Consider the following 24967-nt stretch of genomic DNA (forward strand, 5'->3'; position numbering starts at 1 on the left):
TACTTTCCATCTAACACCACCCTCTGTCTTCGATGGGCCATCCACTTCTGTATCTAGACAGCCAGATTTCTCTGTATCCCGTGCCTCCATACTTTCTGAATGAGCCTACCACAGGTAACCACATCAAGTGCCTTGCTAAAATCCAAGTACACCACATCCACTGCCCTACCATCATCCATATGTTTTGTCATATCCTCAAAGAATTCTGTAAAGTTTGAGAGGCATGACCTGCCTCTTAAAGCCACGCTAACTATCTCTAATCAAACTATGGTTTTCCAAGTAATCATAAATCTTGTCTCTCAAAATCCTCTCCAATACTTTATCCACCACAGACAAGAGACTGACTGGTCTGTAATTCCCAGGATTATACCTATTCCCTTTCTTGAACAAGGGAATAACATTTGCCACCCTCCAATCATTTGGACTACTCCAGTGGACAGTGGCAAAGATCATTGCCAAAGGTGCAGCAATCTCTTCCCTCATTTCCTATAATAACCTAGGGTATATCCTTTCTGTCCAAGGGAATTTATTTATGCTCGTGATTTTCAAAACTTTCAGCTCATCCTCCTTCTTGACATCAACCTGTATCATGCTGTCTTCGGAAACATCAAGGACCATCTCGGTAGTGAATACCGAAGGAAAGTATTCATTAAGGATCTCCCCAACTACTCCAACTCCAGGCAGAGGTTCCTCCACTATCCCTGATTGGCGCTACCCTCACTTTGGCCATCCTCTAGTTCCTCACATAAGTGTAGAATGCCTTGGGGTTTTCCTTTATCCTACCTATTAAAGCTTTTCCTTGCCCCCTTCTAGCTCTCCTAAGTCCATTCTTCAGTTTCTTCCTGGCTACCTTGTAACCCTTTAGAGCCCTGTCTGATCTTTGCTTCCTCAACCTTAAGTAAGTTTCCTTCTTCGTCTTGATGAGATGTTCCTCAGCCTTTGTGTATTTCCCTGAGAACATCTGTTCCCAATTTAAGTGCCTCAGTTCTTGCCTAATAGCATTGTAATTCCTCCTCCCCCAATTAACTACTTTCCAATATCGTCTGCTCTTTTCCATGAGTATAGTAAAGGTCAGGGAGTTGTGATCGCTATTACCGAAATGCTCTCCCACTGAGAGATCAGACACCTGGCATGATTCACTAGCAAGCACCAAATCTAATATGGCCTCCCCACTAGTTGGCCTATCTACATATTGAATGAGGAATCCTTCTGGACATACCTGACAAAACCTATCCATCCAAACTATTTGAACTAGGAAGTTAAAGTCACCCATGACAACACCCTGTTACTTTTGCACCTTTCCAAAATCTGCCTCCAATCTGCCCCTCCATGTTTCTGTTACAACTTAGGTGGGTCTGTAGAAAATGCCCAACAAAGTGACTGCACCTTTCCAGTTTGACTTCTACCCATACTGACTATGTAGACAAACTCCCTCAGTGACATCCCTTTCTGCAGCTGTGATACTATCCCTCATTAGCAATGCCACTACCCCATCTCTTTTACCTTCACACGTAGAACATAGAATAGTACAGCACAGGGCAGACCCTTCGGCCTGTTAAGTTCTTTTTTTCCTGAGATCCTTCCACACTTGATGCAACTGCAACACACCAACTTCTGTGAACAACCAAAGTTTATTAAGCACAATAAATACATGCTTTGGAGAAACCCTGAACACTCTTCGCCATGCTTGCGAAGCATGTCCAAGGAAGCTATCCGAACAAAGGAAACAGTCCTTCATTTATAGAAAGTCTTTACATCACAGTCAGTAATGCCCACAAGACAACCCCCAGTCACTCCCTTTTAGTTATATGCCACTCAAGATACAATGCAGTGACCACGTCGTCTCCAGAAACAATGTAATGCAAATCATCCCTTAATGGCCAGATCTGGTGTGAATTGTATTTTTTTATAACTGTAGGGTGTGGTCAGAATTTCCATTGCAGTCTTCCAGCTGACTTCATAGGTGATGATGTTGCAAATGGCTCTGAATGGCAAGGGATGACAATGTAAATTCACTTACATTCTATCTGTAGTACAGAGACATTCCACCCTCTCCTCGAGGCATCCAATTTCCTGCAGGTCAGAGAGCAAACTAATTCTGTAAGTAATATCACACTGCCCACCATGTCTGTGCCAACCATAATGCTACTCTAATCTAATCCCATCTGCCTGCACATGATCTGTATCCCTGTATTCCCTGTTTGTTCATGTTTGTCTAAATGCCTCTTAAAACAGTTATCATAGCTGCTTCTACCACGTCCCCTGCCGTGCATTCTGGGCACCCTCTGTGTTTTTTTAAAAAAAAAACTTGCCTTGCACATCTCCTTTAAACTTTACCCCTCTGACTTTAAACCTATGCTCCCTAGTATTTGACATTTCATCCTGAAAAAATGATTCCAACTATCCACTCTATCCATGTCTCTCATAACTTTCCTTCGTCTATTAGGTCGCTTATCTGCCCTTGAGGTCAAGTGAAAACAATCCAATTTGTCCAACTTCTCCATATAGTTAATACATTCCAATCCTGGCAACATCCTGGTAAAACTGTCTTGCACACTCTCCAAACCCTCTTTTACCTTTCTGTAATGAGGTGACCAGAACTGCAGTGAAGAAGGCATTTGGTATGCTTTCCTTCATTGGTCAGGGCATTGAGTATAGGAGTTGAGGTCATGTTGCGGCTGTACAGGACATTGGTTAGGCCACTTTTGGAATATTGTGTGCAATTCTAGTTTCCCTCCTATTGAAAAGATGTTGGTGAAACTTGAAAGGGTTCAGAAAGGATTTACAAGGATGTAGCTAGGTTGGAGGGTTTGAGCAATAGGAAGAGGCTGAATAGGCTGGAGCTGTTTCCCTGGACCATTGGAGGCTGAGGGTTGACCTTTATAAGATTTGAGGTTTATAAGATCAAAGTAGCATGGATGGGGTATTAAGGACTTACCATTCTCCATAACACTTACCTGTCAAGATAATATGATGAGTTTTCGGCCATTCTGGGTACCACACCTTCAGTAGGATGCATTGGCTTTAGTGGGAGTGTAGTGTACAAATACCAGAATAATTCCTGAATTCCAGGAGTATATTACAGGGAAAGATCGTATAGCTAAGGGCTCTAGATTCTTACTTTTGATCCCTATGTCTATATGTTCAAGGTTCTGTATTCATGTATTTTCTTCACTGTCTCATCATATCTCTTGATTTTCCATCTTGCCTGCACTTGGGAAGTACCTGGTCCCTACTGAATATCTACTTGGTGTAGCATTTGAGATTGAGAAGTCATCTTGCAAAGAGCTGTGGACACAAACTTTACTGCAACATCTTCCTCACTGTGGAACTGCTTTAAAAATGGCAGTTTTCTGAATAAAATAATTCTTTTTTTAATTCACATTATCCATACATGTACTATTTCTTAAGATTACGAATGTATTCATATTTTCTGAGTAACACAATTTACTCCTAAGTGTTTTGCCACAGACACTAATTTGCAATTCCAAATATCTTTTAGGGTGGAAACAATGCTGGCCATACGGTCGTTGCAGATGGAAAGGAATACGACTTTCACCTTTTCCCAAGTGGCATTATTAACCCTAAAGCTATTTCCTTTATTGGTAAGTCAATTAACTTGAACAAACTGCAAAGTTTTGAGAAATAAATAATTGATAAATGTGTCACTGCCATTCATATTGAGAACATATAATGCTTTTTCCATTTTCCATGCTGTTAAGTACTTTCAGCTCTGGTGACTGGATGCTGTAATTCACTGCAGCATCCGTAGGCTGGGGTAGAAAAATCAGCTTGATTATTCAGTAGTTTCTGGCAAAAATATGTAAAACACTTAGAGAAAACATGGTCAGGCTCATTCATAATGTCCATTTAATAATGGAATTGGCATAAGCAGCACCTTCCCCTGCCACCGCAGGAATTGCAAAACCTGCGCCCACACCTCCTCCCTCACCTCTATCCAATGCCCTGAAGGAGCCTTCCACATCCATCACAGTTTTACCTGCACATCCACCAATATCATTTATTGTATCCGTTGCTCCCGATGCGGTCTCCTCTACATTGGGGAGACTGGACGCCTCCTAGCAGAGCGCTTTAGGGAACATCTCCGGGACACCCGCACCAATCAACCACACCGTCCTGTGGCCCAACATTTCAACTCCCCCTCCCAATCTGCCGAGGACATGGAGGTCCTGGACCTCCTTCACCGCCNGCTGCCCCAATCACCTATTGTACTCTATGCTACTTTCTCCCCACCCCCCCCCTCCTCTAGCTTATCTCTCCACCCTTCAGGCTCTCTGCCTTCATTCCTGATGAAGGGCTTTTGCCCAAAACGTCGATTTTACTGCTCCTCAGATGTGCCTGAGTGCCTGAACTGCTGTGCTCTTTCAGCACCACTTATCCAGAATAAACATTATATTGTCCACATCATTAGAAAAATGACCATGAGAAGTCTAACTGGGATCTGCCATCTGTGGTTCCATACTTAAGCATAGATCATGAAATACTAGTATAAGAGATCACTAGGATTGGAGGAATGAACAAACTAAAATCATTTGTGTATCCAAGCTGAGGTTTTTATTCAACCTGTTCGGGTGTTTGATGTTCTCTGACTCATCTTCAGGGCAGGTGGGGACTTTGGACCAGAACTTATGATCCCAAAGGTAAGCACACACCCACTGCGCGAACTTAGCATTGAGTATAATGGTTAAAAATCACTTGTCCATTGAGAGATATTTCACGAGAAATAACTTGACTCAAGTGCTTGAATGACAATAATGAAGATGACTGGTTGCAGTAAAATCTGAGTGCCAGTTTTCAAAGCCATTGGGATCCTGTAAGGATATTAATGTCACATAGTATTACAGCAGATCAGTGAGCTGAATTGTTCACTTGTTTTCAGCAATGAAACAGGAAGGAAGCCATAAAACTGTGGAATATTGCAGGGAGAGTGAGAGAAACTTTTAAACTTCAAAAATCTTGAGACCTAAAGCCTATAAATTTTACAAGAGTAGAATGCTTGGAAAGAACCTTTGTGGTGCAGTGGTAATGTCCTGACCTTCAATTTAAAGGTTGGACACCGTTCCATCTACTCCAGATGTATGCCATTATATGCCTGAACAAGTTAATGAAACATGACTAACTGAATTCACAGAGTTAACTTATATGCATATTTAAATGGAATTTGAAACACTGTCTTACCTTTAAAGGGCTCTTGTGCTGCAGTGATAGTGACCCTGCCTCTGAACCAGAAGGTCAGAGGTCAAGTCTCAACTACTCCTAAGGTGTATCATAATGAATTGATTGAAAATATGTCACGGTTAGGAGTTTATTACGCAGTAAGGCATGTCACCTTTGAATGAATGGATGTTTTAAGGCATTCATACTGATCTGAACTTGGAGTGTATTTCTGATTCTTTTTGAAAGATTTGAAAGCTATTCCTAATTACCATATTCTAATACATAGTATTTTTCTACTTTAGGGAATGGTGTTGTAATACATTTACCTGGCTTGTTTGAAGAAGCTGAAAAGAATGAAAGAAAAGGTACACTTGTTCAGCTTTGCATATTTTGTAACAGTTACGTGAAATATTACATTGAAATTAGAGCTTCTTGAATCATTTTGAATTGAATAATAAAATGTATGAAAGAATTATGTTAATTTATAGATTTTTTTTTCCTCAGCCCATACCACCATAAATTGAAACAAATCAAACATGAATAGGACACTCAACCTTTCAAATCTTATCTCTGTCTTAATTGGGTGGCCTTATTTTCAAACAGTGATCCCTTGTTCTGTATTCTCCTGCAAGAGGAAACATTCTTTCTACAAACAAGCACCCTGCCAAGACTCCTCAGAATTTTGTCTCAATCAAGGCACCTCTTTCTCTTCTGAATTCCAGCAGTTACAAACCTAGCTTGTCGATCTCTCCTCCTCAACCAGCTCATTCCAAGTTTTAGTCAAGTAAGTTTCCCATGAGCTGCTTCCCATGCATTTACATCCATTCTTAAATATAGTGATCTCACTAAAGCTCTCCATAACTAACGTATAACCTCTGACCTATGTCATCAGATTTAGCAACCATATCTTCAGTCCCTTACAGAAGTTGTCAAAAGTTAAGCCCCAGCACTGGAATCTGTGGCACACCTCTTGTTACATCTTGCAACCACAAAATGACCCATTTATGTCAATTCTGCTTGTTCCTGTTAGTGAGCCAATCTTCTATCCAGGTCAATATGTTACCCCCTGCACCATGGTGGAATTTTCCCATTTTCCACTGAAATGTGTTGTCAAATGGGATCCAGAAGTGTCCAGTTTCTCAGCCTCCTCCATGTCTTTGATTACAGCCTGCAACAGTTTTAGCTGAGGAGGGTGAGCCTGCATCTGGACAGGAGCCTCTTTGGAGGCCTGGGCCATACTTACCCGAAAATACCCAGAGACAGCGACCTCAACGTTCGAAAGCCACAGAACCAAAGACAGAGCAGGCTTCCTCCACCCCAGATATGAAAGTCAGGACTGCAGTTAGAATTAGTGGAAGGCAAAGGTACAAAAGAGCTAAATGACGCAAGTGGCACAAGTGAAACCTTTCACTTTTGTAAATATAGGTGAGATGTGACAGCAAAAGTGTTTCATCACAGAACAAGTAATCCAAAGCTCCAGGTAATGTTCTGGGGACATGAATTCAAATTACGCTACAGTGCAATTTGAATTCAACAAAACATCTTGAATTAGAAATCTAATGATCTTTGTCAAAACAAATATATTAGATTAGATTAGATTACCTACAATGTGGAAACAGGCTCTTCGACACAACAAGTCCACACCAACTCTCCGAAGAGAAACCCATTCCCCTATATTTACCCCTGACTAAACCACCTAACACTACAGGCAATTTAGCATGGCCAATTCACCTAACCAGCATATCTTTGGACTCTGGGAGGAAACCGGACCACCAGGAGGAAACCCACGCAGACACTGGGAGAATGTGTACACTCCACACAGATAGTTGCCTGGGGCAGAAATTGAACCTGGGTCCCTGGTGCTGTGAGGCAGCAGTGCTAACCACTGAGCCACCGTCCCGCCCCATAGAAGAAAAATTGCCAACATGTGACGACAGTAATGCAGTTGATCCTTAATTTGTATTTCACCTTCTATCTGACCGTGCAGCTCTGAATCATTAGCTTGCAAGTATTTAATGGGTTCTTTAAGGTCTGAACAAAATGATCACAAGAAGACATGTGTCCTACAATATATAGCCAATTTATTAACCTACTTAACATATATACAAACCAATCTGTTAGAGAGTTTTGAGAAGATCTTTAGCTCATGTTGAGGTTCAGGATGTAGGTTTGCTCGCTGAGCTGAAGATTCATTTTCAACATTTCATCACCATACTAGGTAACATCTTCAGTGAGCTTCTGGATGAAGCACTGGTGGCAATGGTCTGCTTTCTATTTGTGTGTTTAGGTTTCCTTTGGTTGGTGATGTAATTTCCTGTGGTGATCATCTGAAGGCTCACTGAATATGGTGACGAAACATCTGAAAACGAACCTTCCAGCTCAGCAAGGAAACCTACATCCACAAACTAATCTATTAGTTTAAACTATTTTGTATATAAATTAATGAGCAAATCTATTAGCATAAACTACTTTATACATACTCGAACTAATGAGTTTCACTATTTTGTCTTCATATTGGAGTCTTTGGACAGCTGGCACTTCAAGATCCATCTCAGATTCCACAGACCCAGTCTTATGAACATGGTCAAATGGAGAAAATCCAATGAGTGGGCTGATGCTATAAGAATAATACTATAGTACTGCACTGATTACATGCTATATCATCATTTCATGGTATTTTCTGTACTTTTCCAGACATTCTATTGTGCAAAAAAAACAAGTGAAAGATATCTCCAGTTGGCTCCATATAGTTTTGCTCAACTTGAGAAAGGATTACTGGCACTCGAGGAGGTGCAGAGGAGGTTCACTTGGTTGATTCCAAAGTTGAGGGGTTGACTTAAGAGGAGAGCCTGAGGAGACAGGGATTACATTCATTGGAATTTAGGAGAATGAGGGGGGTGTTATAGAAACATTCAAAATTTTGAAGGGAATAGATAAAATAGAAGTAGAGAGGATGTTTCCACTAGTGGGTGAAACTAGGACAAGTGGGCATAGCCTCAAAACTAGGGGAAGCAGATTGAGGAGGAACCTTTTTACCCAAAGGGTTGTGAATCTGTGGAATTCCATACCCAGTGAAGTAGTTGAGGCTTCCTCTTTAAAGCTAAGATTTTTTTGAACAGTAAGGGAATTAAGGATTATGGTGAAAGGGCAGGTAGGTGGAGCTGAGGCCACAAAAAGATCAGCCATGACCTTATTGAATGTCAGAGTTGGCTGGAAGGGCCAGATGGCCTACTCCTACTCGTTCTTACATTATAAATACTTAAAAGAATAGTTCACCCTCAAACAATCAAGATTATGCAGTTACTGCCCAACCAAACATAGTTACACCAGCCTATTCTTATTTATTTTTCCACTTTGCTTCAATTGCTCATTTTTGTGTCCAATATACCCTTTACCATTAACCTCAATCTTCTGATTTGGAGGTATTATTTTTGAGTCCAACACTACAAGCTCCTGCACTCCTAGCCACGATTCCCATGTTTTCTGTGTGAATCCCCAACCTCTGCAACTGGAAGCTGATGCTAAGCAGGTGCACACACAGCCACATAGCATAGAGGGAACATTACTCCTAGCCTGCCTTTGTAGGTCTGTTCGTCCATTTGTGGTTACCATTAAAATTTAACCCGTAAGTGACAGAAATTGATTCAACCCTTGCACTGTCCCTCTGTTTCAAAGTAGAGTTTAGAAGGGGTAATGTAGTGAGACTTGGTCCAGAAGCATGCATGATGTAATGGTGAGGCTGGTGGTTTACTGATGCCAACTTGCTTGGACAAAGGGATGAGGAAGCTAATCACTGTGGAGCATGATGGGATATTGTTTTGAAGAAGGAGCTGTATAATAGTTAGGAAAGCACCTGCTCTGATTTACATATTGGGAATATGCACCTTATTTCTCAGTGATGAGAATTTGAAGTGACACATAATTACGGGATGTTGGAGCTTAAATAATTGCATGCTAATGCATGGGAATAGTCACTGTTGGCCAACGAGAATCTGAAGTTGCCAGTTGTTTCTTGAGAGGAATATTGGAAAAGATTTTCTTGGAATATTCGTAAAGAACATGTTTTTTTTTATGCTCACTGCATTTTCCCACATTTCTTGCCATTGTTCACATCACATAGAGGGTGAGATTCTGTTCCATGCTACTTTCTGTATGCATTCTTTATTTAGAGCTTGAAATGTTTGTTATCCTCCCACAAAGTGAGAATTCTACTCCTTCCCAACTCTTGCTGTTTAAATATGTGACTCTGACATCATTATTATGGGTATACTTCTGATGTTAATCAAGGTACTCTACAAAATTGTTCCTTAATCCTAACCAAACTGGATCTGTCTTCGACCTCCTGCAACTGCTTTGGTACTGTAATTTCTTCTTTAATAAATTCCACCATTCCTCTCTTTTGTTTTGCTACCTTGGGATACTAAGGAAGTATATATTTAAGTAAGTTAATTCCTGATAAAGATTTTCAAGTGAAACAGTTAGCAGCTTTAGGAAGTTATCTCCAGAAAGTTTAAGCTCTCAGAACTTGTCAAAGTTTCAATCACCAGTCAATGTCAGAAATTGCATAACTTGTCATCCAATATCTTGAATTATCCATTTGATTCTGTCTTAATGCTGTAGTCCTGGACATCTCTACTTCCTCTAATGAGGATCCACTTTAACTTCCCTTTTTCTTCCTGTCCATTTCAATAGCATTATAACCAGGACTGCGTTCCCACTGTAGTCTAATTTTAATTCCATCAGTTATGACCATGAAAGTCCTTGGAGCTGATCTCACTCAGCCAGCTTTACTTTAGTCAAGTGGAGCCTACTTTGAGAAATTTGCTTACCCTGTCTCATGGTTGAATCTATATTAATTCTATGTTTTGATCTTCTGTACTCTTATATATTTTACCAGGATTAAAAGAATGGGAGAAGAGGTTGATCATTTCAGACAGAGCACATTTGGGTACGTAAGTGATGCTAAAGCTGTTCTTAAAATCTAGTTTGTTGAAAGAACCAAGCTGTGAATTTCTTAACGATTTAGTGGGTTCTTGGTTTGGTAATGTATTTTGTAACACTGAAATTAAGGAAATTAGAAAATGCAATTTCATGTATGTTTTAAACTCTTAACTTTTTATTTGTTTTGTTTAACAGTGTTTGATTTTCATCAAGCTGTTGATGGTCTCCAAGAAATTCAGCGACAAGAGCAAGAGGGAAAAAAGTAAATATGACTATCAGTGTTAAATATGTGATGCAGCAGCACATTAGAAGTTAAGTCAGCTTAATAAATATTGTTATTCTTGTTTATACTTAATGGATATTATTCCATTTTATGCCATTTATACAATTGTTTCTTGACAGGAACAGCAGCATCAGTGTTTAATTGTAATGATAATAGTGCTGAATTGAGAAGTGGCCTTCCTATATGTTTCTGACCACTGGGTATTTCCAACCCAAGACTTGCCAGTAAAAGTATACGTAGACATCTGTGATTTTACGTCAGATTTAGCCCATTAGTATAGACTAAAAAAACAGCAAAATGTTTTCATAGTACTGGCCTGTGCCTCTCTTTTGACTTCAGGAAATATCTGTACCCTAAAACTAAATCCTTCAGTTAAATGTATGCACACAATGTTAGTGCAGTGCCTTTGGAGTAGCTTGGGCAGCAAGGGAATTGCATCACATTCCAAAATAGATTCCACTGTGAGCTATCCATTGATATTTCTTAAAGAACAAATCTACATTTATCTTCAAGAGTTTTCTTTCCACCACTTTCCTTTGCCAAATTATTTATAAAACGTACTTTTAATCAAAAGATGGGACTTCTTTCTTATACATTATATTAACGAACTGTATGTTGTCTTTCTAGTATTGGCACCACAAGAAAGGGGATAGGACCGACATACTCCTCCAAAGCAGCACGAACTGGTCTCCGAATCTGTGACCTTTTGGCTGACTTCAGTGACTTCAGCTCCAGGTAAAAACTAGGAACTTTTGCAGATATTCACATTAATGGGATGACCTAGATTATAGTTCAGCGAATTACTGAAGTTTGCTTGTAGTGTGTAATTTGTTGATAATACTAAGTAGCTCTGGATTGAATTTAAGTCTCACTTGTGCATTTTGTTACACATGTAAGGCTCTGAACCAAGTTTCCTACCATTCCCTTGATTGTTAGGTGTTATTGGATATATGGAAAGGAGGAGATAAATATTTTAAAGTGAAAAATTAATGTATACAGGATAAAATATCTTATAGGTGCAGATTCTCAAAATATTGTCAGGCCTGCTCAATTTGTTTGTGATTTTTAGTTGTCTGAAAATATTTAACATGTGAAGTGCTAACAGATTATTTAAAAATCTGGCCCAGTCTTTTCAGGTATGGGCTAAATTGTTCACAATGATGTAACAACAAATGTAAATTATTGACTGCATATCACCAATTACTTGAAGGGTCAATCAATATGTCAGCTTTCCATGAGTGGTAATGCTGGGATTTGCAATAGTCCTTAGCTTTAATAATGTCCAGGGTCTTTCTAGAATCTGATCATGTAGTATCAGAAAATGAACCGACAGCTTTTGTTAACAAAAAATGCTAACAGTCGATGATTGTCCAACTGGCATTTGATCACTGCACCAGTTTCTTAAGTTAAGGTTTTTGCCCACATTGCTACATTTACCTTTATTTAGTGCAAGTTTCCAACACACTCAAGATTATTTTTATAGGAAAACGAGAAAGACCACAGTGCTAACCTGCCTGCCTTGGGTCTTTCAGATCTCGTTTAACAATTGTAATATTTTTGGCTGTCATCTAATTTTAAGGTTGTGTTGTCTTGGTTGAACCATTAGTGATGAAAATTATCAACATAAAATTAACAACTTAATTGATTTAAGAGACAGATTAGAAGAAATTTCTCTACCCAGGATTGTTGGACCACAGAATCATTTGCTTTAGGGAGAGTGGTGAGGCAGAGGTCATTATCTCCTTGAAAGGAAAAGTGGATAAATATTTGAAGTAGAAGATGATACCATGGTGCAGGAAGAGAGCAAGACAATGGGATTAAGTTTACATTGCTAGGTCAAAAAAATTAACGAAACCACAAAGGGCCAATGATCACCTTATGTGCTATGAATTTCAATCATTCGTCTTTGGTTAACACAAATCCCAAATAATGGAGAGGCTAATACTACTTGTATGATTTTTGAATCCTTAACAGATTTAAACTTCTGGCTCAACAATATCAGTCCATGTTTCCTAACCTGAAAGTAGACATTGAAGGACAACTTAAAAAATTAAAGGTAAAATGACGAAAAAGCTTTCCAGAATCAGCAGATTTTCATCCTGTTACCCAAAATTGCATGCAAGAATTTATTATGTCATTGCATTGTCAAGGTATTTCATATAGTAAAATATTTACCTGTGATATTGATTTGCTTACTCTTATAATAACTCCAATCAATTTTTAATTGTGCTCAAATATTTGTCCATCATACTTTTATCAATTTCAAAAGCATTTTATGGAATCCTGGAAGGAATGTGAAAATAAGTAGAAAACTAACTCTGAGAGAATAATATAAAGTTTGAGATTATCTTCAAATTAAACATTCTAACTCCAAATCTTCAGTGCTTTATGGATGTGATACGCTTGCCCACATCGGAGTGCTAAATTTGAGGCTACTTTCTGATCTCATCAGACTGAGATCAGAATCCCATTCTATAGTGGAGGACCCTGGCTCACGCCTGCTTTTGAATAACTGTCGGTGAATGATTCAAAGAAGAAAGGCCTATGAATAAATGATTTATTTTGCTGTTCCACAAGTTAAATTGAACATCATAAAGATGCCCTAGAAAACTAGAAAATTAATGCACTATGTAAAATAAATATTTTTAACTTAAAGCGGAGATGTTTGCATTGGAGGGGGAGTTTCTGTAGCATTTCCTAAAGATGCAAGGTTCAAATCCCACATCAGAAAGTTCTGATGGGTAAAGTCCAAAGTTTCCACTCTTAATATTGTGTTGGTATCCAGATAGATGCACAGAAATTCGATTGCCTCCACCCCCCAACCCCCAGCATGATCATGTGAGCTGCGGAAGTGCATAAAATACATAATAATCACGAGACTCCTCTCTAAACAATGTTTATGACTTTAAAAATGTAACAACCTATTTAATCTGATATGAATGTAAACACATATGTACTTTGATCTGCTTATACTTGGTAATGTCCAGATACTCTGCGCCAATGATTGACATGTTGTATTTGTTGTGGTCACAGCCGAATGGACCGTGATCACAAAGGTCTGGACAGTTATTTATCAATTATCATGTCTACCCATATGTTGGATTAGTATATAGAGTTTATGGAAGTTCTGTGGAACCCTTGTGTCATTCAAGTTCCACCATCTGCCATAGTAGAATTCAAACCCGAGTCCCCAGAACATTGCCTGGCTCTTTGGATTAATATTACCACTAGGCCATCACCTCGCTGAACGGAAAAGTCCTAACTTTCTGCGATGTGTTTGATCATCAATGTGCATGTGCACCATTTAAATGCAGAGCCAAACAAAGAGATGCAATTTTCATTTTGCTGTCTGGAGGAACAGCACATCTTGGACAGCAACTTCTAAATGTTCATGTTTAACTGTGAAGCTATTGCCTAAAGTTGTCCAATTTATGTACAAATAAAACTTGGCATTTTTGAACTTATGATTATTTTTGCAGTAAATTATGGCTGAGTACCACACTTTAATTTCCTAAATTCCATCAAGCTAGATTCGATTTTTGCCAGTTATGAAAGACGTAAATAAGAATGAAGATGGTCCTACAAGTTGGCAGTATGTCTTTTGGCTACTTCAAATATTATGCTTCATTTAATCAAATTTGTATTGTCTGTGGACTGGAGCTTTACTGTATAGGTCAATGATAGATTAGCCATTTTGTTAACCATTAGACACATTCATACTAAAATATTGCCATCTGAATCCAGTGTTACCGTGTTTGATGTTTTAAGGCTTTGCAATACAAAATCTGATACTGTTTCACTTAGCAGATTCTGAATTACAAATTTTCTTTTGAAGAGGAACAGGTTGTAGTTAATGGCAAATCTGTAACATAGGAATGAATGGGAGAACTTCTGGTGGTAGAGTGAGCTTGCTGTTATTTGAAACTTCCTCGTAAATACAATATCTGATAACTTTCAAATTTACCTGTCTTCTTTACCAAAAGCTTGCTGTAAGGTTCTAACTCTCATTGTCAGGAATATGCTGAGCGTATAAGGCCAATGGTGCGAGATGGTGTTTACTTTATGCATGAGGCTCTTCATGGTCCAGCAAAAAAAATCCTTGTGGAAGGTGCTAATGCAGCATTGCTCGACATTGATTTTGGTACGTTTTTGAAACTCTGCATTTTGCCAACTAAATAAATGAATGCATATCACATTCAAAACTGAACTGAAAATGTATTAATACAGTGCAAACAAAATGATATAAGCAGCAGGGATTTAGCTGCTCTATATTGAAGCACATTCAAATTTCACAAGTGTTTATTTCAGATTTGTCAAGAATGGCTGAACAGTTGTAGGCCTTTACTCATTAGAGTTGGAAGAATGGCTGGTGATCTTATTGAAACTTACAAGATTCTGAGGGGGCTTGACAGAGCAGATGTTGAGAAGATGTTAGCATGAATAAAGGGATTTCCCGAAATAGGGGACATAGTTACTGAATAAAGTAACATTCATTTAAAACTGAGATGTAATGGAATTCCTTCTGAGAGGAGGAAACATCTGAAATTCTCTGAAACTATCTAAAGAGGAGGTAGATAGATATTTGAAATATCAGGGAATTGTAGGTTATGAGCAGCTTGCACAGAAGAGGAGTTAAACCCTGGGGCAGATCAATAATGATCTTATAGAATGTCAGGGCAGGTTTGGGGGGCTGAATGACCTGCTTCACCTCCTATGTTTTTTTCCCATCATTTACAATATAAATGTGATACTAATGCATTAAGATCAATATTTGGCACAATTTGTTTTTCAGCACATGTGATCACATTTGTTGATTGCTAACTTGGCTAAAATAAGAAATACCTGTGTCCACTACAGCTTTGCTATATCACCCAGATCAGTATCAGAAGACATTCACCTCAGTCATTCACCTGCTGAGAACTAATGAGTCCAGATCAGTTTCCTTACAGGAGCAAGAAAAGTTCAGGCATAATTAAATAGAAAGTGATAACACAATTAATCAACCAGATATTCATGCTAAATGTGTATATTTAGTAAGATTAATTGTTGATGTTCAAAGGGTCATAGCATCCATTAGGCTGTTTATAGTACAGATGAGGTACTTGTTAAGATTATCAGAATTACCATATAGCTAAAACCAGCAGATACTGAAAACAGAATTGTGTAGTAAGTGCTTTAAAAAACTCCAGGTTAATGTGGTGTCTTTAGTTCCTAAAACCACTCAAATTTTTATTACAGTTGGAGTTTTCCCAATTGCAGAGAACCCTGAACAACAAGAAGAAAACAATTCACTGCTGAAACGGCTTCTAAGTTTCTAACTCCTCAAAGACAGTTGTCCATTAAGCTGTATCCATATCTTGTAAGCTTGAAGATAGAAATCATGATTAATCAATATAACTAGCTTCACTTTAGCACACCCTGTCTCTGTAGAAAACACAGGTCAAAAAAAGATTTTTGTCAATTGGGTTTATTTCCTTGTAAGTTTACATATAATTCCATCATCAAATCGTCTGATGGACCCAAACTCATCATGATTAGATTAGATTACTTCGAGTGTGGAAACAGGCCCTTCGGCCCAAAAGGTCCACACCGACCCTCCGAAGAACAACCCATCCAGACCCATTCCCCTACATTTACCCCTTCACCTAATACTACGGGCAATTTAGCATGGCCAATTCACCTAACCTGCACATCTTTGGACTGTGGGAGGAAACCAGAGCACCCAGAGGAAACCCACGCAGACACTGAGAGAATGTGCAAACTCCACACACACAGTCACCCGAGGCTGGAATCGAACCTGTGACCCTGGTATTGTGAGGCAGTAGTGCTAACCACTGAGCCACCGTGCCACCCTTAAAGAACAAATCTTTCTCCAAACTCTCCAGTAGAAATCAAGCAGCGTTAAATATGATTGTTGACGTCAATTCTGTCTCTCTATGGATTTGTTTGTGGCTCCTTTTGAAGGTGCCATCTGTTCGTGTTAACTACTTTCTTTGGAAGGTTTTCCATAAATCCGTTCTCCTCTGGGAGAATGGGGTGACCCTTTGATCTTGAAGATTGTGAATTTTGTGCTTGTGTCCTTCGGTCCCACCCCTGGATCTATCTGCTTTTTTTTAAACCAGTGATGATACTTCTAAGGCTCTGTTTATTTGTGCCTAACCCTGACACTAGGCAGAGGACTTCTTGCACACATGCAGATAAAATGTTAGTCTCAGAGCCTGTGATTGTTTAAAGGGAGAGGTGCTTTCAGAGCTATTCTATTCTTCACTTGCTCAATTACTTATCCTTTTGCAAGCTGGTGTTTAGTAATTGTCTCCTTTACAATAAAATCAGTTAAATGGATTAACTGCTCTTAACAGTTGCATCCAGCAATGAATATGAGACAGGCAGGAGTAGCAAGTGGATACTTTATTTCCAGCTACCAATTAGTGCTTTTAACGGTGGAGTTCCACCATTGTTTCTAAAAAACAAGTCATCACCCAATGTAGGTCTCTGATTCAGAAACCCATTATCCACTAACTGAGCTAGCCATGCCATTGAAAGACCTTCCTGCCCAAACTCTTTGCAACTTGATTCCTGGTTTAAACCTGTTTAATTATATATAAAAATATTGTTTGGTTAAAGATGAAGTTAAACTGGCTGTTCTGCATGTAAAGCTAATGTGCGGGTATGCAGCATTTACCCATTATTTTGGTCTGTGTATTCATCAGCAGCCACGTAACAAGCCAAGTGCAGATGTACATGTTCTCCTTATGCCTTTCCAATCAGTGGCAGGAGTTAGGTTCACGCAATTAAAACTATACTTTCTTCATTGACCTTGAGCTTGATCAAGAGTGTTGATAACTAAAAGTCAAATGTACAGTTCTGAATTATAGTTTTGAACAAGGTACTTTTGAAGTATGAATATGTAACTTATGTCTGTTTTATTATTTCATAGCTTTGAGATTGACATCTTGGAAAATGTCAGTTGTTTATTAAGCCTGACTGTGAGAATTCTCCAGAAACTGTAATCTATTTTTTATATTCAAAGGAACTTATCCATTTGTGACATCCTCAAATTGCACTGCTGGAGGTGTATGCACAGGCCTGGGCATTCCACCATCGAACATTGGAGCAGTTTATGGTGTTGCCAAAGCCTATACCACCAGAGTGGGTATTGGGGCATTCCCAACAGAACTCAAAAACGTAAGTTTGCCGTTTCTCATGATCATGGATTCAGAACCATCTAGACTCAAAATGTTAGCTTTCTCTCTCAACAGAAGCTGCCTGACACTCTCTGATTTCCAGCACTTTTTGTTTTCAGTACAGATTGCAGCATCTGCAGTAATTTGCTCCTCTAAAACCAGGTTTCCTGGAAAGATCTTGTGGCTCAGTGGGAGTGTCACTATCTCTGGGCCAGAAGATCTGGGTTCGAGTCCCACCTGCCACAGACATGCTATTATGTGTCTGGACAGGTTGTTTAAATAATATTTGCAAGAGCAAGAAAGTCTTACTGCAAATGTACAGCAACTTGGTCAGAGAGCACAGGGCTATTATGGGTAGTTTGTTCACCAGTCTGAATCATGGGATGGTAGGTTTGTTGTGTGAGAATAGATACAACTGGTATTGGTGGCTGCTATTGAGTTGTTCTGCCACTCCACCAATCTTTATGACACACAGATTGGTGGAGTGGCAGAAAGCATAAGGGACTGTCAGAGAATACAGGAGGATATACGTAGAAAGGAGAGTTGGGCCGAAAAGTGGCAGATGGCTTTCAATCCAGACAAATGTGAGGTGATGCATTTAGGCAAGTCTAATTCTAGAGCGAATTATACAATAAATGGAAGAGCCTTGAGAAAAGTTGATGGGCAGAGAGATCTGGGGGTGCAGGTCCATTGTACCCTGAAGGTTGCTGCACAGGTGGATAGAATGGTCAAGAAGGCATATAGTATGCTTGCCTTCATCGGACAGGGTATTAAGTATAAGAGCTGGCAAGTCATGTTAAAATTGTACAATACATTGATTCAGCCACATTTAGAGTACCGTGTACAGTTCTGGTCACCACATTACCAAAAGGATGTGGATGCTTTGGAGAGTGTGGAGAGAAGGTTTACGAGGATGTTGCCTGGTATGGAAGGTGCTAGCTATGAAGAGAGGTTGAGTAGGTTAGGTTTATTTTCACTAGAAAAAAGGAGATTGAGGGGGGGACCTGATTGAGGTTTACAAAATCTTAAAGGGTATAGACAGGGTGGATAGAGACAAGCTTTTTCCCAGGGTGAAGGATTCAATAACCAGAGGTTATTCTTTTAAAATGAGAGGTAGAAAGTACTTCACACAGAAGGTGGTGGGCGATTGGAATGCGTTGCCAGCAGAGGTGGTAGAGGCAGGCACTGTAGATTCATTTAAGATGCGTCTGGACTGATTCATGAGTAGGTGGGGAGCAGAGGGATACAGATGCTTAGGAATTGACCGACAGGTTTAGACAGTGAATTTGGATCGGCTCAGGCTTGGAGAGCCAAAGGACCTGTTCCTGGGCTGTAAATTTTCTTTGTTCTTTTGACTCAGAGAGAAGGCTATCTCCCTTGACCTAGCTGAGGACTGAGAGAAGGCTATCTCCCTTGACCTAGCTGAGGACTTTTGAGTCTGGACTCAAAATACAGTAGTAGTATAAGCCATGTATATCTGACTGAGGGGCAAAGTACAGCAAGGTAGGAATGCTGTGAGCACCCAGGTAGGCTCAAAGTGAGTGAGCACTAAGTCAGCAAGAACAGAGAGATGCAGCCTGGTCCAATCCATGAACTAGGTGTGGGTTCCTGAGCACAGAATTACAGTGGTGTTTGTTAGTGCAGCAGTGTTCTGTAGTTGGATCAGAGGATTACCATAAGATTTGTTACAGGCTGGCATGTGTCAGATGCCAATGCTCGTGAATGTAAGGTGTGTGTTCTATGACTAATATGGAGGTCATTCAGAGCAGGTGGTGAATTGACGCCTCCAGCTACTTGCGCTCATATCCTTGTCGAGTTTTCCTGATGTTAAACTTGTTTGTGTTTGGTTCCATGGGAGGCTGAATATTAATGAAGCAAGTTGGATGTGAACAAGCTGTTTAGAACCAATAATTTGTCAATTGCAATTTTCTGCTGCCTAGCCATGCCACTTTTGAAAACCGTAAACCATGGCACAAATTGCTCCCAACATGAAGATCAGCCATGCCACCCACCTCGCCACTGTACATGTTGCTCAGACTCCTATAACAGTCAATGGGACTTACTTCAGAACCCATAATAAAATCATGGAATCCCTATAGTGCAGAGGGAGACTATTTAGTCCATTTGAATCTGCACTGACCCTGTGAAGAGCTTCCCTCATCCCATGGCTCATTCCCATAGCCTGCATGTGTGTTGGACACTACACGGACAATTTAGCATGGTTCGTCCAGCTAACCTGCACAACATTTACACTGTGGGAGGAAACCAGAATACCAGCAGGAACCCACCCAAGTATGGGGAGAACATGCAAACTCTATACAGTTGCCCGAGATTAGAATCAAACTCTGGTCCCTGGTGCTGTGAGGCAGCAGTGCCAACCATTGTGCCACTTCATGGTCTGTTAATCCCCTAATAAATTTCCGTAATTGCCATAATGATTTGAATTTGTATTGACATTATATTTAGATAATATGAAGCATTTGTTTTAAATAACTGTTTGTATGTATATGATTTTAAACTAATTACAAAGTATTCCTGCAAACCAAGATTAAGCTTACTTTGTGTATCTGTTGCTGAATTTTAACTGAAACATTTTAGGAAATTGGTGAGTTGCTACAGTCTCGAGGAAATGAAGTGGGTGTAACAACAGGCAGGAAAAGACGCTGTGGCTGGTTAGACCTAGTCATGTTGAAATATGCGAATATGATCAACGGATTTACAGCGTGAGTACCAGATTCCATTTCATGTTTTAACGGTTTGAAAAAAAAGTCAATTTGTATAGTGACTTTTACATAGAATAGGACAAACCATTTTATAATTAAAGATGAACCTTTGATGTGATACTGCTCCTCCTGCTTAAATAACTATTCAGCATTAGCCGTTGCTTCAGCTGTAAAGTTTCATTCTCATATGAGTCACTGAACCAAAAGAATGAGGAGAAAACTGAGTAATGTAATAAAAATCAGGAGAGATGTAAAATGGATTCAGATTTTCTTCTTGCCACTTATTTACGTTAATCTCACAATTGCCCCAGTGTCTGATTTGCCTCAATACAACTTCAGTGTTCTCTATATATATATATATTGGGTATTTGTAATCCCTGATGGTCATAGACAATAAAATGATTGTGGTGCACAAAATCTACAGAAGCTGTTACTGTCACACAAGAAGCATTGTTAGGATATAACCAGTATGCCACACAAACTCCTAATGTAGCTTTGATTGTTTCCTTATGAAATGTAGTAATGTATGTTTTTAAAAAAACACTTCTCTCCAGTAAAGTGATCCTCCAAAGGTTTAGTCAATTGAAAAGTAAAAGCCAAAAACACACACTTTACTGAACAAAACCATCTCCCAATAAGTATACCTGGATTCGAATATGCCAACAGAAATGTATAACAGAAACCCTCAAAAGTTGGAAAATGTGATATATTTATTCCAAAGCACCTCAATGTGTTCTGAATAGAATATTTGAATCAAAACTCAACTCACTGTGGTACACAAGTGCATTTCTACCTAGGTATCAAAAATACCAAAAGATGTCGAGCAAATTTGGGTATAGTTAATTAAAAAAATCTCCCTCATTCAATTTTAACAATAATATTATTGCTGTACCCATAGGTTGGCATTAATGAAGCTGGATATCCTGGAAGTCCTTGATGAGATTAAAATCGGTTTAGCTTACAAACTGAATGGAAAGAGAATTCCATATTTTCCAGGTATTGTATGCCAACTAATGTCCTTTATCATTTCAATTTAGCTTTATTTTAGTGCAGGAGAAAGTGAAGACTGCAGATGCTGGAGATCGAAGTCAAGAGTGTGGTGCTGGAAAAGCGCAGCAGGTCAGGCAGCATCCGAGGAGCAAGAGAATTAACTTTTCAGGCATAAGCCCTTCAGGAACGTGGGGGCGTTGAAGGGGGCTGAGAGATAAATGGTGGGGTGGGGAAAGTAGCTGGGAATGTTTTAGGTGCAGGTGGGAGGGGTGATTGTGATAGGTCGGAGGGTGAGGATGATTGGTGGAAAGGAAGATGTACAGGTAGGACAGGTAAAGAGGACAGTGCCCAGTTGGTGGGTTGGGTCTGGGATGAGGTAGGAGATGGGGAGATGAGGAAACTAGTGAAATTTGGACATTGATGCCATGTAGTTAAAGGGTCCCAAGGCGGAAGATGAGATGTGCTTCCTCCAGCTGTCGGGTGGCGAGGATTTGGCAGTGGAGGAGGCCCAGGACTTAGAACATAGAAGATAAAACAATAGAGCACAGAACAGGACCTTTAACCCTCAATGTTGTGCCAATCTGTGAACTATTCTCAGCTTGTCCCCCTACACTATCCCATCATCATCCATGTGCTTATTCAAGGATTGTTTAAATTTCCCTAATGTGGATGAGTTAACTACATTGGCTGGCAGGCAGGGTATTCCACGGCCTTACCACTCTGAGTAAAGAACCTGCCTCTGATATCTGTCTTAAATCTATCACCCCCCAATTTGTCATTATACCCCCTCGTACAAGCTGACATCATCATCCTAGGAAAAAGACTTTCACTCTCTACCCTATCTAATCCTCTGATCATCTTGTATGTCTCTTATCAAATTCCCTATTAGCCGCCGCCTTTCCAATGAGAATAGACCCAAGTCTCTCAGCCTTTCCTCATAAGACCTTCCCTCCAGACCAGGCAGCATCCTGGAAAATCTCCTCTGCACCTTTTCCAATGCTTCCACATCCTTCCCGAAATATAGCGACCAGAACTGTACACAGTATTCCAAGCGCGGCCGTATTAGCGTTTTGTATAGTTGCAGCATGATATTGAGGCTCCGGAACACAATCCCTCTACGAATAAAACCTTACACACCGTATGCTTTCTTAACAGCATTATCAACCCAGCAACTTTCAGGGATCTATAGACTCTAAGATCCCTCTGCACATCCACACTACCAGCAATCTTTCTATTGACCCAGTACTCTCCTTTCCTGTTATTCTTCCCAAAGTGCGTCACCTCACATTTAGCTGCATTGAACTCCATTTGCCAAGTCTTAGCCCAATTCTGCAGTTTATCCAAGTCCCCCTGCAACCTGTAACATTCTTCCAAACTGTCCATTACTCCACTGACTTTCGTGTCATCTGCAAATTTACTAATCCATCCACCTATGCCTGCATCTAAGTCACTTATAAAAATGACTAACAGCAGTGGTCCCAAAACAGATCCTTGTGGTACACCACTAGTAAATGGACTCTAGGCTGAATATTTTCAATCAACCACCACTCGCTGCCTTCTTTCAGAAAGCCAGTTTCTAATCCAAACTGCTAAATCACCCTCAATTCCATGCCTCTGCATTTTCTCCAACAGCCTACCATGTGGAACCTTCTCAAAGGCTTTACTGAAGTCCATGTATACCACATCAACTGCCCAACCTCATCTATACATTTGTTCTCCTTCTCAAAATCTCTGAGGTTTGTGAGACACGACCTGCCCTTGACAACACCATGTTGACTATCTGAAATCAAATTGTTGCTTGCTAGATGATTATAAATCTTCTCATAATCCTTTCCAAATCCTTTCCTACAACAGAAGTAAGGCTCACTGGGTCATCTCTACTGCCCTTCTTGAATAAGGGCACAACATTTGCAATCCTCCAGTCCCTTGGTACTAAACCTGTAGACAATGATGACTCAAATATCAAAGCCAAAGGCTGTCATATCTCCTCCCTAGTTTCTCAGAGAATCCTCTGATAAATCCCATTCAGCCCAGGGGACTTTTCTACTTTCACTCCTCCTAGAACAGATAACATCTCTTCGTAACTAACCTCGATCCTTTCTAGTCTAATATCTTGTATCTGTTTCTTCTCCTCTACAAAATCCCCGTTTTCCTGAGTGAAAACAGATGAGAATGTTCATTTAGCATTTCTCCGATCTCCACAGGGTCCACACTCAACTTCCCACTTCTGTCTTTGACTGGTCCTATTCCTACCCTAGTCATCCTTTTATTCTCCTCATACCCTATAGAAAGCTTTAGGGTTCTCCTTTATTCTATTTGCTAAAGACTGCTTGTGTCCTCTCTTTGCTCTTCTTAACTCTCTCTTTTTAACTCTCCTTCCTAGCTGATCTGTAAGTCACCATCGCCTCATCTGAACCATCTTGTCTCACCAACACATAAGCCTCCTTCTTTCACTTAACAAGAGATGCAATTTCTGCAGTAAACCACAGTTCCCTTACCTTATCACTTCCTCCCTGCCTGACAGGGACATACCTATCAAGGACACGCAATATCTGTTCCTTAAACCAGATGTTCATTGTCGGCATTGCCTAATCTCATTATAATTGCCCTTGCCCCATCAATAACTCTTAATTTGTGGCATGTACCTATCCCTTTCCATCGCTAAACTAAACATAACTGAATTATGGTCACTCTCTCTAAACTGTTCACCCACAACTAAATCAAACACCTGGCCTGGTTCATTGCCAAGCATCAGATCCAGCGTGGCCTCCCCTCTTGTCGGCCCTTCGACATACTATGTCAGGAAACCCACCTGTACACATTGGACAAAAACTGATCCATTCAACATGCTAGAGATATAGCATTCCCAGTCAATGTTGGGGAAATTAACCCCCCCCCCCCCCCCCATAAAGACCATTCTGTTCCTTTCACTCCTACCCAGAATAATTTTGCCAATCCACTCTTCCACCTCCATGGAACTCTGCAGAGGCCTATTAAAAACTCCAAGCAGTGTAACCTCTCCTCTCCTGTTTCTAACCTCAACCCACACTATCTCAGTAGATGAGTCCTCATCAAAATTTCTTTCAGCCACCGTTATAATATTCTTGACTAACCAGGCTACTCCTCCCCCTCTTTTACCGCCTTGCCAGTTCTTAATGAAAGATCTAAATCCTAGAACCTGCAACATCCATTCCTCACCCTGTTATATCCATGTCTCCAAAATGGCCACAACATTGAAGTCCCAGGTACCTATCCATGCTGCAAGCTCACCTACCTTATTTCAGATACTTCTGGCATTGAAGTAGACAGACTTCAAATGAGCTTGCTGTCTGCCAGCACATTCCTGTGACCATGAAATCCTGTCCCTGCCCTCTGAACTCTCATCCTCGTGTGCACTGCAACTATACCTCAGGTTCCCATTCCCCTGCTGAGCTAGTTTAAACACACCCAAATCGCAGCAGGACTTGCATGTCCTTGGCAGAGTAGGAGGGAGAGTTGAAGTCATCAGCCACCGGACAGTGCGGTTGTTTAGTGAGTGTGCCCCAGAGATGTTCCCTGAAACATTCTGCGAGTTGGTGTCCTGTGTCCCTAATGTAGAGGAGACTAAATGGAGGGCAATAGACATAGTAGATGAGGTGTTTGGATGTGCAGGGAAGTCTCTGTTAGAT

The 24967-nt window shown here is 40.1% G+C and overlaps 1 protein-coding gene across 1 annotated transcript in view; it reads left to right on the plus strand.

The window, feature by feature from the left end:
- Positions 1 to 24967, plus strand: part of adss1 (adenylosuccinate synthase 1) — a 36601-nt gene that overhangs the window by 7920 nt on the left and 3714 nt on the right. Inside the window, exons 2-11 of the mRNA XM_043697557.1 lie at positions 3503 to 3605; positions 5481 to 5543; positions 10076 to 10126; positions 10315 to 10381; positions 11030 to 11137; positions 12377 to 12458; positions 14417 to 14543; positions 17433 to 17587; positions 20185 to 20309; positions 21208 to 21305. Coding sequence (XP_043553492.1) covers positions 3503 to 3605; positions 5481 to 5543; positions 10076 to 10126; positions 10315 to 10381; positions 11030 to 11137; positions 12377 to 12458; positions 14417 to 14543; positions 17433 to 17587; positions 20185 to 20309; positions 21208 to 21305 — 979 coding nt within the window. The remainder of the gene's footprint in view (positions 1 to 3502; positions 3606 to 5480; positions 5544 to 10075; positions 10127 to 10314; positions 10382 to 11029; positions 11138 to 12376; positions 12459 to 14416; positions 14544 to 17432; positions 17588 to 20184; positions 20310 to 21207; positions 21306 to 24967) is intronic.

This window comes from Chiloscyllium plagiosum, chromosome 10 (assembly GCF_004010195.1).
Source record: "Chiloscyllium plagiosum isolate BGI_BamShark_2017 chromosome 10, ASM401019v2, whole genome shotgun sequence".
Taxonomy (NCBI): domain Eukaryota; kingdom Metazoa; phylum Chordata; class Chondrichthyes; order Orectolobiformes; family Hemiscylliidae; genus Chiloscyllium; species Chiloscyllium plagiosum.